The 15,000-nt window shown below is 49.7% G+C and overlaps 1 protein-coding gene across 1 annotated transcript in view; it reads right to left on the bottom strand.

Moving 5' to 3' along the window:
• The window catches only part of dock10 (dedicator of cytokinesis 10), a gene marked incomplete at its 5' end in the record, with an annotated part of 60,643 nt that extends 49,231 nt beyond the window's left edge, over positions 1 to 11,412 (bottom strand). Inside the window, 8 exon segments of the mRNA XM_084455639.1 lie at positions 1,409 to 1,619; positions 1,827 to 1,961; positions 2,222 to 2,347; positions 2,551 to 2,623; positions 4,947 to 5,029; positions 7,135 to 7,224; positions 7,969 to 8,088; positions 11,371 to 11,412. Of these exon segments, the coding sequence (XP_084311765.1) occupies positions 1,409 to 1,619; positions 1,827 to 1,961; positions 2,222 to 2,347; positions 2,551 to 2,623; positions 4,947 to 5,029; positions 7,135 to 7,224; positions 7,969 to 8,088; positions 11,371 to 11,412 (880 nt within the window).
• Between the last annotated feature and the right edge of the window lie 3,588 nt (positions 11,413 to 15,000).

Here is a 15,000-nt window from a genome sequence, read left to right as displayed (position 1 = left end):
CATGAGAGGAGCAGTATCACATGAGAGGAGCAGTATCACATGAGAGGAGCAGTATCACATGAGAGGAGCAGTATCACATGATGGAGAAGGTTCCGGTGTGTGCGTCTGCGTGTGCGTGTGTGTGTGTGTGTGTGTGTGTGTGTGCGTGCGTGCGTGTGTGTGTGTGTGGGCCAGTCCAAAGTAGGTCTCCACCCAGGGCATGGCACGGCACCAGACGTTTCTAGTGCAGCTCAGCATGGCGGAACTCCAGAATGACATCATGTCTTCCTCAACGTTCCGCCATCAACCTTGGTGTTCTGCTGGGTATACGGTACTTCTCTCTCACCCCCCCCCCCACACCTCTCTCTCTCACCCCCCCCCACCTCTCTCTCTCTCCCCCCCACCTCTATCTCTCACCCCCCCACCTCTCTCTCTCACCCTCCCACCTCTCTCTCTCAGACCCCTCCCCCCTCTCTCAGGCCCCTCTCCTCTCTTCTCCTCTCCTTTCTTCTCTCCTCTCCTCCCCTCTCCTCTCCCCTCCTCTTCTCTCCCCTCTTCTCCTTTCCTCTCCTCTCTCAAATCAACTCCCCCACTCTCCAGCTCAGTGAAGGCCAGGTAGACGGTACTCAAACGCTGCACAATTAATTGCGTATTAATAGATTTGTGATTTTGGCCTCTGCGGTATCATAATCGTGTTTGGCTGTGATTAATGCCTTCACTTCACCATGATCCATACAGGCGTTAATATAATGTTGTAAAAACGCTAAAACGGCCCTAAATGTGTGTGTGTGTGTGTGTGTGTGTGTGTGTGTGCGCGTGTGCATTTGTGTGTGTGTGAATGTGTGTTCATAAGGGTTGTTCATGATGAGGAGAGTAATTATAAATTACTCAAAGCTAATTTTAGTGCAAAAATCTGTGTCATGGGACCTTGAAACACAGAGTGTGAAAACAGTGTAGAACTATTGTTACAGAACCTCCAATCACCTTGTTTTTTTATATGAAACCGGAACTACAGTTAATCATATTAAATAATCACATTTATAATATCAGGCAAAATAATCAGTTATTGATTTTTGTCATGAACGTGCAGCCCTACTAAGGGTTCACTCATTAGGAAGCACTCTAATTAGGAAGCACACTAGTTAGGAAGCACACTTGTTAGGAAGCACACTCGTTAGGAAGCACACTCGTTAGGAAGCACACTCGTTAGGAAGCACACTCATTAGGAAGCACACTAGTTAGGAAGCACACTTGTTAGGAAGCACACTCGTTAGGAAGCACACTCGTTAGGAAGCACACTCGTTAGGAAGCACACTTGTTAGGAAGCACAGTAGTTAGGAATCACACTCATTAGGAAGCACACTCGTTAAGAAGCACACTAGTTAGGAAGCCAGTCAAGTCTAGGTGAGCTCCGGTCCCTCTCGCTCACCTTGGCGGTGGTCGGTGAGGTCCAGACTCTTGCGGTCCGGCGCTGGGCCAGGGGCGGGGCCGGGGGCGGGGCCATCGGGCGGGGTGATCTGCAGGATTCGGGTCAGGGTGCTGATCCACTCCTCCATGTCCTGCTCGCTCTCCGCCGCCAGAACGAAGTACGTAACCTCGTTCATCTTCAGCTCAAACGCGTGCTTCCTCAGACGGTTGTTCTGGGGAGGGAGGGACACGCACACACACACACACACACACATGCACGCACACACAGACGCACACACACACAGATACACACACAGAAACACACACGTACACACATCAACGCTTACTTCATACTGTAAATAAATCAACTGTTCTGGGCTGTGTGTGTGTGTGTGTGTGTGTGTGTGTGTGTGTGTGTGTGTGTGTGTGTGTGTGTGTACCTGTACCACTCCAGTGCAGGAGTCGAGGAAGATGCATCCTTTGGGCTCCTTGGAGATCTTCTCATCCTTGTAGAAGTTCATGATGTAGGAGCTGTCTGTCAGCTGGGTCAGCTGGAAGAAACGCCTCTTGAACGACTGCACACACACGCACACGCACGCACACGCACACGCACACGCACACGCACACGCACACACACACACACATGCACACACGCACACGCACTCCGCACATAGACACATACAAACACACACGCACACACACGCACACACACACGCGCACACAAACACACACAAACAAATAAATAAACAAAAATCCCGCACAGGCAACAGACAAAACAAGAGAGTGTACGAGTTAGGATGAGGCATTGTGGGAGTTGTGGTTGTTCCAGTCTCACCCTGACAGTGATGCTATTGTTGACGGTGCTGTTGAAGTTCCCTTTGTAGAGCCAGCCAGAGCGGAACACACCGATGCCTCCCCCGCCTCCCCCCCCTCCCTTAGACGAGGACAGCGAGGTCGTGTCCTGGAACGAAAAAAAAAAAAAAAACACTCCTTCAGAACCTGGAAGAAACATCTGGCCAGCTGACATATAAAAGCTGATTCTTTATGGTGCGGAGTGGGGGAGTGTGTGTGTGTGTGTGTGTGGGGGGGGGGGGGGGGGTGGAGAGAAGAGGGAGAGAGAGAGAGAGAAAGAAAGAGCGAGAGAGGTGGCTGTAAAGAGATGACCTCATCCTTGTCCATGTCCTCATGGTCGATCTCAAAGGAGTGGGAGGGTAACTTCTCCGCTTTAAACAACTTCCTGTAGGAGAGAGAGAGAGAGAGAGAGAGATGAGTACTAAATCAGATGGAGATAGATGAGAACTCCATGCCGTCCTAAGATCCTGTTGTGGACTTGTGGGACTTGTTTACACCAATGCCGTTCCCCTCAGATGGACACCGGTGGACACGAGACAGGAAGAGAGGGATAGTTTATAACCCTCCTCGATGGACGAGCTCTCAAACGCTTTCTCTGAGGTCGCAGAGTGATGATGTCACCAGCGAGCGACAGCATGGCCGCCGGAGGGTGCAGAGTGAGGCAGAGGGCGGGTCTTTAGTTCACCCGGGGTCCCCAGAGAGCTGCAGGGACCTCCCCAGTGACCTCCGACCCCCTGCCACCAGAGGAATGTCCCTCAGCTCCCGCCGGGGGGGGGTTACCATGGGAGAGGTCATCCTAGAGGTCAGTTCACATGACCTTGAGCCCAGACTGGAGCCTCAGTTACCAGTCTCTAACCTCCACAGACTCACACACGCACACTGATCTCCCGAGGAGGAGAGCGGGGAAAACAAAGCCTTCTTGGTACTCAATGTGACGGAGAACAGGCTCGCGATTCCACGAAAATCGATGCGCTCTTAAGGGCTGTGAATAGCTGAAGTTAAAAAGCCTCCATTCTCTCTGCATTTCCAGGAAAGCCGATCTCCAGCAGGGTGTCACGTTCCCAGCTTTTGGACACTGGACATGCACTCAGAATAAATGGTGTATACAGAACTGGACTATACAGAACCATTTCTGACAACAGAAGAACCTTCTTTAAAAAAAAAATGTTGATAATAGAACCCTCGAGTCCCAAACGGAACACTTTCCAGCTGCGTGCGTGTGCAGCGCTGTTCAGAACCATGACGGATTCTTTCTGACCCGGCAGGCTCTGACAGTCGGCCCACTTCGAGCGGTCGGGCGGGCAGACAGCCGTGCTCCAGGGCACACACACACACACACACACACACACACACACACACACGACGGCGGTGGCAGTCCTCCAGCCCTGAGAGGTCAGACTGGTAGGCATCTGAAAACCTCCCTCCCGACAGCCGGGTGAAAGCTCTGGTCTCCAGCTCTCAGCTCGGCGCGTGAAGACGAAGACTCCTCCTCCTCGGATCGCTGGGCAAACACAAAGACGGCGGCGCCGAGCGAACGCAGCTCAGGGCGCAAACACAAAGACGGGCTGGCTTGTGAAGGCGGGGAACGGGCAGTAAAGAGGGCTACCTATTATCGGGTCCTGTCACAGGGAGATGGAGAGGACTCAGCCACCCATAGCCTCTCGGCCTCCTCAGAAACCCCCAGCTCCAGGTCCCAAGCGCTCCCTGGCTACCCCCTATCTGTTGCTCCGTATCCCAGCATTCCCTGTTCCCTATCACTTACTCCTTATCTCCTAGTTCCCTATCCCCTCATTCCTCAGCGCTGCTGATGTGTGTTCTCTTAAAAGTTTACAGGACGGAGAACTCTGGCCATGACAACGTGCTCAAACAGCGAGAGCAAAACCCCGTAAGACGCCGCATTCCAGCAGGCGGGGAATGTGTGTCCCAGTTCAAGAACCGACAAACAAACCCCGCCAGACGCTGTCCAACTTTGACATCATCGCGTCGTATGGTTGCACTTATGTACACTTATGGTCAGGCCTAAGGGCCTGGTGGGGGGGTTCCCTGTATGTGTAGTTACAGGACATTGTGTTCTCTCAGCAAGAACATGCTGATGTACAGTAAGAACCAGCTGTACAGTAAGAACCAGCTGTACAGTAAGAGCCAGCACCATGAGAGGAGATGCACACGGAGACAGCAGACATGTACAGAGACAGACAGCAGGAGTAGTATGCAGGAGAAGTACACCAAGACAAGTATACCGCTGGACATAGTGAATTTAGAATGAGTTGCATACAGGCAGTGGCAGCATATCACGTCAGTAGACACGACAGACAGACAGACAGACAGACAGACAGACAGACAGACAGACAGACAGACAGACAGACAGACAGACAGACAGACAGACAGATAGATAGATAGATAGATAGATAGATAGATAGAAGATAGATAGACAGGTAGATAGATAGGTAGATAGACTGATAGACTGATAGACAGACAGACAGACAGACAGACAGACAGACAGACAGACAGACAGACAGACAGACAGATAGATACAGTTGACAGACAGACAGACAGACAGACAGACAGACAGACAGATAGATAGATAGATAGATAGATAGATAGATAGATAGATAGATAGATAGATAGATAGATAGTAGTAAAGCAGTACGCAGCAGTAGGGTACCTGGGCCTACAGAGCGCTGGAATAAAAGAGGCGGAGCCAGTACCTGGGCAGCTGGCGGTAGTCCCCAGCGTAGTCCTCATACTTGTACTGCACCAGGTGGAGATGGGAGTTGTAGTACTGACAGGCCTGGGGTAGAGCAGAGGGAGAAGAGAGAGTAAACTACATATCCAGCACCGCTACAACCTCACACTACTGTACATATCCAGCACCGCTACACCCTCACACTACTGTACATATCCAGCACCGCTACACCCTCACTACTGTACATATCCAGCACCGCTACACCCTCACACTACTGTACATATCCAGCACCGCTACACCCTCACACTACTGTACATATCCAGCACCGCTACACCCTCACACTACTGTACATATCCAGCACCGCTACACCCTCACACTTCTGTACATATCCAGCACCGCTACACCCTCACACTACTGTACATATCCAGCACCGCTACACCCTCACACTTCTGTACATATCCAGTACCGCTACACCCTCAGAGGCCCATGGCACACTGACAGACGTCCCAGACGTAGTTAACGCTCTCCGGCACCTCCGGGGTGTCCAGACGGTGGCCGAGGTCGCGGCCCAGTCTGAGTGCTTCTCTCTGGGCCTCGCGGGCCTCGACGCACGCCGCCGTGACTGGATTCCGGATTACAGCAGATTAATCAAACCATGAGGGGGATTAGATTAACGTTCTGTCCCTCGGGTTAGAGTTACAGACTCAGAGGTCTGACACACACACACGCGCGCCCGCGCGCGCACACACACACACACACACATACATACAGTACATACACACACACACACACACACACACACACATATTCACACACACACATACATACATGCATACAAACACACACACATACACACACACGCATCATACAGGCACACACACATACAGTACATACATACAAACAAACGCACACACACACAGACACACACACACGTGAATGCAAGTGACACTCGTACACAACCACCAGCGCACACACACACACACACACACACACACACAGTGAGCTGTGGCTCAGAGGTTTCATATCCTTCCTCTGTGTGAGCAGCAGCGTCTCTGAGGCCCAAACAGCCTAACTGCTAATCACTCTTATTACCGACAGACAGGCCGTGGTGACTACTATCACATGACTATAACACACACACACACCGACAAAAACACCGACAAACACACACACACCGACAAAAACACAGACAAACACACACACACCGACAAAAACACACACAAACAAACACATGCATACACAAAACACACCTATACACACATGCGCGCACACACACAAACACACACACACAGTCCAGTGGCTACGGCGTGGTTGTCTGGTGTGTTTTATTCTGAGCTGATGCGGCCACTGAAGACTAAGAGCTGCTAATTCAGTCACTTCCTCTTCTCACACACACACACACACACACACACACACACACACACACACACACACACACACACACATTTTCTTTCTTTCTCTCTGTCCCCCTGTAGGTCTGGTTGAGTCAGCTGACCACAGCAGAGCCAGGGACAGCCACCCCTCAGCTGAGTCAGGCCTGGGTTCTGGGTTCTGGGTTTTCCCCTGCTGAAGAGGGTGACTCCCTCAGAGTGCTACTACCAGCTAACCACAGCAGAAGTGCTATAGAGAAGAATGGAAATGAAATCTGGAACCCCTGAACTGGGATTTCCACCTTGGAGACTTGGGGGAAACCTCACCTACCCCGACCTGACCCAACCACAACTTAGAAAAATCAAGATGGCCACCCCGCGCATCGACAGTCAGTGAAAGCTGTAGCAGTGTTGTTTATTAGCATGTCTGTCTTTTTTGTGTCTCATTAAATCAGTCGTACACACAGCACTGTCCAACTTCTATCTGTGGACATGTTGCCAAGGTGTTTGTATGCACAAAATACCGCATAGTGTGTTGTTATCAACCGGCATCACTAGCTTGTTGTACAGTAGCCGGAACGCGGGAAAGTCAGGTGTGCTGTCGTTCCCAGGTCCAAGTTGTGACGTCCGAGGCGACTGGGCCGCAGCGTGACTCACACCAGGAGAGGAGAGGCGGAGAGACTGGGGGGTCCGTGACCCGGGAGCCCGTTCCCTCTCTCAATCCCTTCTTCCCTCTTCTCTTTCTTCAAGGCTCATACAAAAACACACACACACACGCACACATACACACACGCACAAACACACACAAACACACACGCACACACATACACAGACACTCACCTGTCTGACCAGCAGACACTCAGCCTGTAGCTCCGCCCCCTCAGGAACAGTGGAATGCAGGGTGCGTCTCTCCTGCGGTACCGTGACAACCTGGAGGGCAGGGGGAGGAGCATCAGAGAGGGGGAGGAGACTATTGCATGGGTGGAAATAAGGATATGTGTGTGTGTGTCTGTGTGTATTATTTTTTATTTATTCATGTAATTAGGATTGGGTATCGTTTCAATTTTATTGATTCCGATACCGATTCCAATTCTCCTTATCAAATCCGGTTCTTATCGAATCTCGGCTCCGATTCCAATATTTTTTGGAGAGAAAAAAGAACTACAGTACATTAGCGAACTCCCTGACCCACACTATACCAGTCTAACGTTAGCTAGCTAGCTACCCGACCAATACTGCACCTGGCTGTGATTCACCGAACTACAGTACAAGAACTCCCCGACCCACCCTAACACCTGGCAGGCTGATTCATCCTCCCTGTCGTCAGTCAGCATAGACTAGAGTGCTGAGGCCACACTGGCAGAGTAGGAACTTCAGTCAATCACAGTGTGTTTATCAGCAACAACAACAACAACTGCAAAGCCAGTTCCAATTCCTCTCTCCATTAGTTATATTGAGTATTGTAAGCTGATATGGCGATACGAGTCCTGGCTGTCTGCTACAGCAGCAGAGTTGTGCATTTAAACATCAACTCAGCGACTAATCAGCGGCCGCTCCCTTAACGACCTCATCCAATTAAGAAGACTTAATCAGAACTGTCTCCCTACCGGAGGACATTAGCACATTAAGGAGCTCGTTAACCAACACGCACAACGCACATACACACACACTGACCGTGAAGTCGTTGTCGGGGAAGAGGAGCAGGTCGTTGAGAGGGTCCTCCTTAAGCTCCTCCCCCAGCTCTGACAGGACTGCCTCGTAGTCCAGCGGATCGATCAGCTTCGGCTTCTCCTGCTGTAAGGACACACACACGCACGCACGCACACACACACACACACACACACACACACACACACACACACACACACACACACACACACACACACACACAATGAGAACTATAGCCGTGTCTGTGAAAGCCTGAAGTGGTCAAGTTTATTTGTAAGCACATTTAAAAACAGCCTAGGCCGACCAAAGTGCTGTACATAAAGTGATATTCATCTTCAGTCATTTTATACATATTACTCAATCAAATTATACAGTAGACCGGCATTTAGCTTAAAGTTACATGTATATTATGTACGTCAAGAGCAGAAGTCTGATAAAGATTAAATAAACCTTTTAGACATGATGGGGCAACAAGAGACAAGCTAGAGACACACTTCCTGTCATCGGTGACATCATCTACTTTTTTGAATAACCCATCTGATATCTGCATGGCAAAACACAACGACAACAACAACATGGCCGCCATAGAGCAACAGAGCCACAAAGAGGGAAATAAAACCAAAGGTCCAACATTATTAACATGTCGTCCAGGGCGACAGTCATTCTTCTGAGGTACAGTAGAGCAGAAATAAGATGTGGTTGGAGAGGGGGGGTGGAGGGGGGGTCGGAGGAGAGAAGACTGTTTCCTTTTCTACATGCATGCCCAAACTAGGTTGTTTTGTTTTTTTCTTACAAGGGAACCGACAGAACGCACGTGGAAACCCCTCATGACTGAAAACTAGCTTCACAAGCGTCACGTTTCAGTTCGGAGTCTGTAGGTTCAGTACATGTTTGAGGGGATTCCTTACTCACAGACACATGTATATACATATACACACACACACACACACACACACACTAGAGATGCGCGGATGGAGTTTGAGTGCACCCGAATCCGCGTGCACTCATCAATCATCCACCCGCCACCCACCCGACGTCATTATCTTCTAAAATTTAGAGTCCCGCCCCCAACCCGCCAAACATGAAGTTACTGTATTTACATTTAAATTATGTCCAGCCGTTCATGCTCATTTGTTTTTCATATAGGTGCATTTTCTTGACTTAAACAATTTAAAGATTATAGGCTCGCTTTCGCAGGATCTCGGTTGAAGAAGTGGTCGAGGGTATTTGAGTGAGCTGCTGGCAGGTCTCGCGCTTTATCTCACAGTTGTTATAATATATATAATTATAGTAGGTATTAAATATAACTGACAAATCCACCTGCAATCCACCCGAAATTAATCACAATGTTGATTTTTATTGGCCCACCCACCCGCGGATGTCGCGGATATATCCGCAATATTCGCATCTCCACACACACACACACATACGTACAGTACACAAGGTTTTTCCTGGCTCAGAATAGGTCTTTGGGGGGTGATGCGCACACAATTTTTGGGGGAAAGCCTACCTACCAGCATAAATAGGCCTATATTCTTCGCTGTCATTCTGACTGAGCTCACTTTTCAGAAGCGCGGGAAATCTCCTGACATGACACAAAATGGATATGAAGCCAAAATGTTTAAGATACTGATAACCTGTCTATTATTTATCTCGATTACTAGTGGTCCAAACCATGGACAATACAAGAAAGAGGGATGGGCTGCACTTGAAACAAGCTATCAAACACATTTGGAGAGGATTTGAATAGCTATTTTTATTCTCCATTTTTAGCATTTTAGCACTGGTGATTTTCCTTTGGCTCTGGCTAAATGCTCTTTGGAAGGCACCAGAAAATCCTCTATGCAGGAAAAACCCCGGTACACACACACACACACACACACACACAAACACACAGATCTGACTGAAAAACATTCTTAAAGACAATATAGATCCCTCCTCCAGCAGATGAACAGACAGTGTGGAGCAAACTCAGATATAGAACTCTGTTTTGACAGAAAAAGAATGTGGAACACTCGTATAAAGTCTGCAAACATAGAGAGCCCAGAATAGATACTGAACCCCACAGCCAGGCTACAGAGGTAGAGAACCTTACATAACCCAGTAGAACCGTTTTAGAACCCCATTGGGACCCACACTGAAGCCTCCAGTCAGGCTACGGAGGTAGAGAACCTTACACAACCCAGTAGAACCGTGGTGGAACCCCATTAAGACGCACACTGAAGCCTCCAGCCAGGCTACAGAGGTAGAGAACCACCTAGAACCCACTAGAGCCGTGTTAGAACCCCATTAGGACCCACACTGAAGCCTCCTTACGGAGGTAGAGAACCACCCAGAACGCTGTAAGCCTTGGTGCTGAGCCCAGGGCAGCAGCAGGGCTGTGTGATGTCATCTGACTCCATCAGGCTCAAGAGGGGAGGTGAGAGGAGCGCGTCTGCTGCCAGTCTGGCTCAGGAATAGATCTGGCTGCCAGCCTACACACTCCCTGAGACAGAGGGTGTGTGTGTGTGTGTGTGTGTGTGTGTGTGTGTGTGTGGATATAGAGGCTATGTTCCTCGGGAAAAGAGAAAGTGAAAGAGAGAGAGAGAGAGGGGGGGGGGGATTCAAGAGAGATTGGGAGAGACAGAGTGAGTGAAAAAATAAATGTGAGAAAGAGGATGTAAGAGAGAGATAGAGAGAGAGATAGTGAGAGAAAGAGAGCTAGATTGATACTATAGAGAGATAGATAGATAGACAGTATTATTATGAAATGCCATGCCAATAAAGCTTCTTGACTTGATAGAGAGAGAGAGAGAGAGAATACAGAATTCTGCAAATCCATTCTCCGCATCCGACAATAAACAGCATGCAGAGCAGAATTAGGACGTTACCCGCTAATGATCAAAATTCAAAATGGAGCATTTACGTAAATCGAGAGAGACCGCCACAGACAGGCCTCGCCATCGAGAGAGACCGCCACAGACAGGCCTCGCCATCGAGAGAGACAACCACAGACAGGCCTCGCCATCGAGAGAGACAACCACAGACAGGCCTCGCCATCGAGAGAGACCGCCAAAGACAGGCCTCGCCATCGAGAGAGACCGCCACAGACAGACCAGCTCCCTAGAGGAGACAGACTGGGAACCCACTGCACTCAAAAAGACCTGTATACAGTCCTGTAATCCCCACAGATTACAAACACCCCAAAAGATTCTGAAAATTTGACAAATCTCCATATCGGTTTGCTTTGGTAGTGTAAACATGTGTATGTTTCCCATGCCAATAAAGCCCTTTGAATTGAATTATATTGAACTGAATTTAACTGAATTGAGCTGAATTGAACTGAATTGAGCTGAATTGATCTGAATTGAGCTGAATTGAGAGAGAGATCATACATACATTGCTGAGGCAGACATATACCGATCTCACGCGCTTGTTCTTGATCTTTCTCCTGAAGGTGATCTTGCTCATCCTGGTACACACACACACACACACAATGAACGGCCAGGCCACCGCGATCAACACACACAAAACGAACAGCCAGGGCACTGCGATGAACACACACACAACGAACGCCCAGGGCACCGCGATCAACACACACACAACGAACAGCCAGGGCACTGCGCTGAACACAGCTACGGATGTAGAACCAGTGCACCACACGCGCTCAGTCAGAACACGCGCTCAGTCAGAACATGCGCTCAAGCCGGCAGAGGTGGAGGAACTGCTAGCATGAGCGTGAGACACATCACAGAGCCTGGCCATGGAGGAAGTAGAGGTCTGATGTCACACACACGCACACAAAGTGTACGCACCTACACACACACACACACACACACACACACACGCAAGCATAACTGTAAACACACACAAAGAGAGAGAGGGTGGGAGGCACAGGAAAAATAGAAAAAGTCCAACCAAGGAACTTTCTCTTTCTCTCTCTCTCTCTGGGTAGAACAGTGTTTCTAAAGAACCATGCTGTTTTCTGTAGAACCATGTTCCTCAGCTCAGCAGACTGGGTAGAACAGTGTTTCTAGAGAACCGTGTTGTTTTCTGTAGAACCATGTGCCTCAGCTCAGCAGACTGGGTAGAACAGTGTTTCTAGAGAACTGTGTTGTTCTCTATAGAACCATGTTCCTCAGCTCAGCAGACTGGGTAGAACAGTGTTTCTAGAGAAGCGTGTTGTTCTCTATAGAACCATGTAGCTGTTCTCTGGTGTTTCTCTGTTGCTAGAGAGAGAGACAGGAAGCAGACTGCTTGGGTGAAGGCAGGTCCATGGCTCCCTAGCCTGTATATATCTACTTTCTACACTTCACTCCCCCCCCCCTCTCTCTCTCTCTCTCTCTCACTCCCTCTCTCTCTCTCTCTCTCTCTCTCTCTCTCTCTCTCAACTACTTCCTTGTCCTTTCTCTCTCACGCTCCCTCTCTCTCCTTCCTCCCTCCCAAACCCTCTCTCTCTCTCTCTCTCTCTCTCTCTCTCTCTCTCACACACACACACACACACACCCTTTCTTGTTACATTCTGACTCTTCCCCTGGTAGAACTTCCAGTTCATCAGAAATAAAGCAGTATGGATGCATCATTATAAATGGGAAACGGAGTGAACTTTCTCCAAAGCACTTTATAACGGCATCTCTCAACGACACACACATTCTCACCCCAGTGACCCCAACATCCGGGCAGGGTTCTAGCCTGGGTTCTAGCCTGCTCATCGGGAGCAACCGGGCTCAGTGTCTTGCCCAAGAACACTGGGGGCGGCTGTAGCTCAGTTGGTAGAGCGGGTCGTTCAATGATCGAAGGGTCAGCGGTTCGAATCCCAGCTCGGACTGTCCACATGTCGAAGTGTCCTTGAGCAAGACACCTAACCCCAAATTGCTCCCAATTGTTACGGCTCGCATGCCCTCGCCTCCACAACCGCCTCCCTCTCTCCCCTCTGGGCCCGCTGCGCGCTCGGGGCGTCCTACGCGCTCTTCCGCACGTCGCATCGGCCCAGGCATGCAACGCTCTGACTCTCCGGAGTTTCCCCCCACTACCGGGCGTTCCCCGTCTCCGGCCAGCTCCGCGGACTCGGCAGTCTCCTCCCACTCCGGTGGCGAAGAGTCGGATCCCGACATGCCCAGCACATCGGCCCGTGCGCAACAACAAGAACGGCGCGCTCGTCTCCGACGATGACGCGGGCGCGGCTCTACTCACCGGTTTCCTATTCATCATCACCACACCTGTCCCTCGTTCTGCAATCACCTTCAACCCCTACAAGAACCTGGTCTACACTCCACTCATCGCCAGATCTTACCATAAACTCATGTGGTAAAGTATAGCCTAGCCTACATCTCCTTACCTGTGTTTTGTAGTGTTTTTTCCCGTTCCCCGTTTGTGATTACTCTCACTCACCCTGCCTCCCCTCCTCATCTCTCCAGTTCCTGCCTGACCCACGCTTGTCCGATTACCCCGCTCCTGCCTGACCCACGCCTGTACGACAACCCTGCTCCTGCCTGACCCACGCCTGTACGACAACCACGCTCCTGCCTGACCATCGCCTGTACGACAACCCCGCTCCTGCCTGACCATCGCCTGTACGACTACCACGCTCCTGCCTGACCATCAGCTGTACGACTACCACGTCCCCCTTTTTGTTATCTCATTAAATCGCCCCTCCGGGCTTTACCGTCCCTTGCCTCCTCCTTTCCTGTTGCGCCTGGGTCCCTAACCAAACCCTCACACCAATGAGCAGGTTAGCGCCTTGCATGGCATCTGCCGCCATTGGTGTGTGAGTGAATGGGTGAATGAGAGGCCATTGTAAAGCGCTTTGAGTGCCGCTAAGGTGGAAAAGCGCTTCATAAGTGCAGTCCATTTACCATTTACTTCGACACACTGGCAAACGGAAGGAGCTGGAATCGAGTCGGGGACTTTCCGACTCCCAGATGACTATAGTACCTCCTGAGCTATGCTACTGCTGATTCTCCCCATGAAGAAGTGATCTATGATCAATAATCAATAAAAAATAAAAATAAACATGCACACACACATTCCTACTGTAATAATGACACTGCATGAAGCAGCACATGATTATGCAGTATCTCGGTCATGTGGCATAACTGAACACTTAGTGACTTATTACACGCACGCACACACACACACACACGCACGCACGCACGCACGCACGCACACACACCGGTCTGGTTGTTTCTCACGGTGTTAAAAGACGACACTGGAGTTGCAATATGTAATACGTACAAGGGTGAAGTAATGAGTAAGTAATAGTGAGTAAGTAATAGTAAAAAGTAATAGTGAGGAGGATGCCGGGTCAGATCCACGCACACACACACACACACACACACACACACACACACACATCAATCAGAAGTAATCATGGGTTGTTCACATGGGCTTGTTTTGACATCTGACCGATTGATACCGATGTATTAAAAAATGACTAACATCGGCCGACACCCATGTGATTGCATACATCCCTAACACACACACACACACTCTCTCTCTTTCTCTCTCACACACACACACACACACACACACACACTAGCCCACACGCACTGTCAGGATCTTATCTACCCCATATGGTTATCAAAGCCACACCTTACCTTCCTCTCTTACACACATACAGTCAGGCCCACACACACACACACACACACACACACACCTTAACGTACGACCAGTCTTCCTGCTCTAGGTTAAGGAAGTGAGAGTGCGTTGAGAGTGCCAAACCTGACAGCTGTTCAGACTGATGACACAGTCAGCCAGAAAGCCCCTCTACTGACGGGCTGAACCCAAACACTAATCAATGGAGCTTTCCCTCTCCTGCAGTCAGTCATCAGTGTGCTGAAACACATCTTATACGGTTAGTTCTTGTTCTTGATTCTGATTGGCTGGAAGCCGTGTTAAAATACTTTGCAACACACACCTGGGACCGCATATCATTCCATTTTCAGTATGAATGCGCCTCCAATTTGATCCAATGCATTGTAGTTGTTGTTGTTGCTTGGCAACCCTTTTGTTAGGGGAACTATTTTGCGCGGCGGAATTGAGGGAATGATGCTTCGTTTT

Source organism: Borostomias antarcticus, assembly GCF_949987555.1.
Source record: "Borostomias antarcticus genome assembly, chromosome: 1".
Lineage (NCBI taxonomy): Eukaryota > Metazoa > Chordata > Actinopteri > Stomiiformes > Stomiidae > Borostomias > Borostomias antarcticus.
Note: the sequence above shows the minus strand (reverse complement) of the source record. Positions and strands in the feature narration are given on the sequence as shown.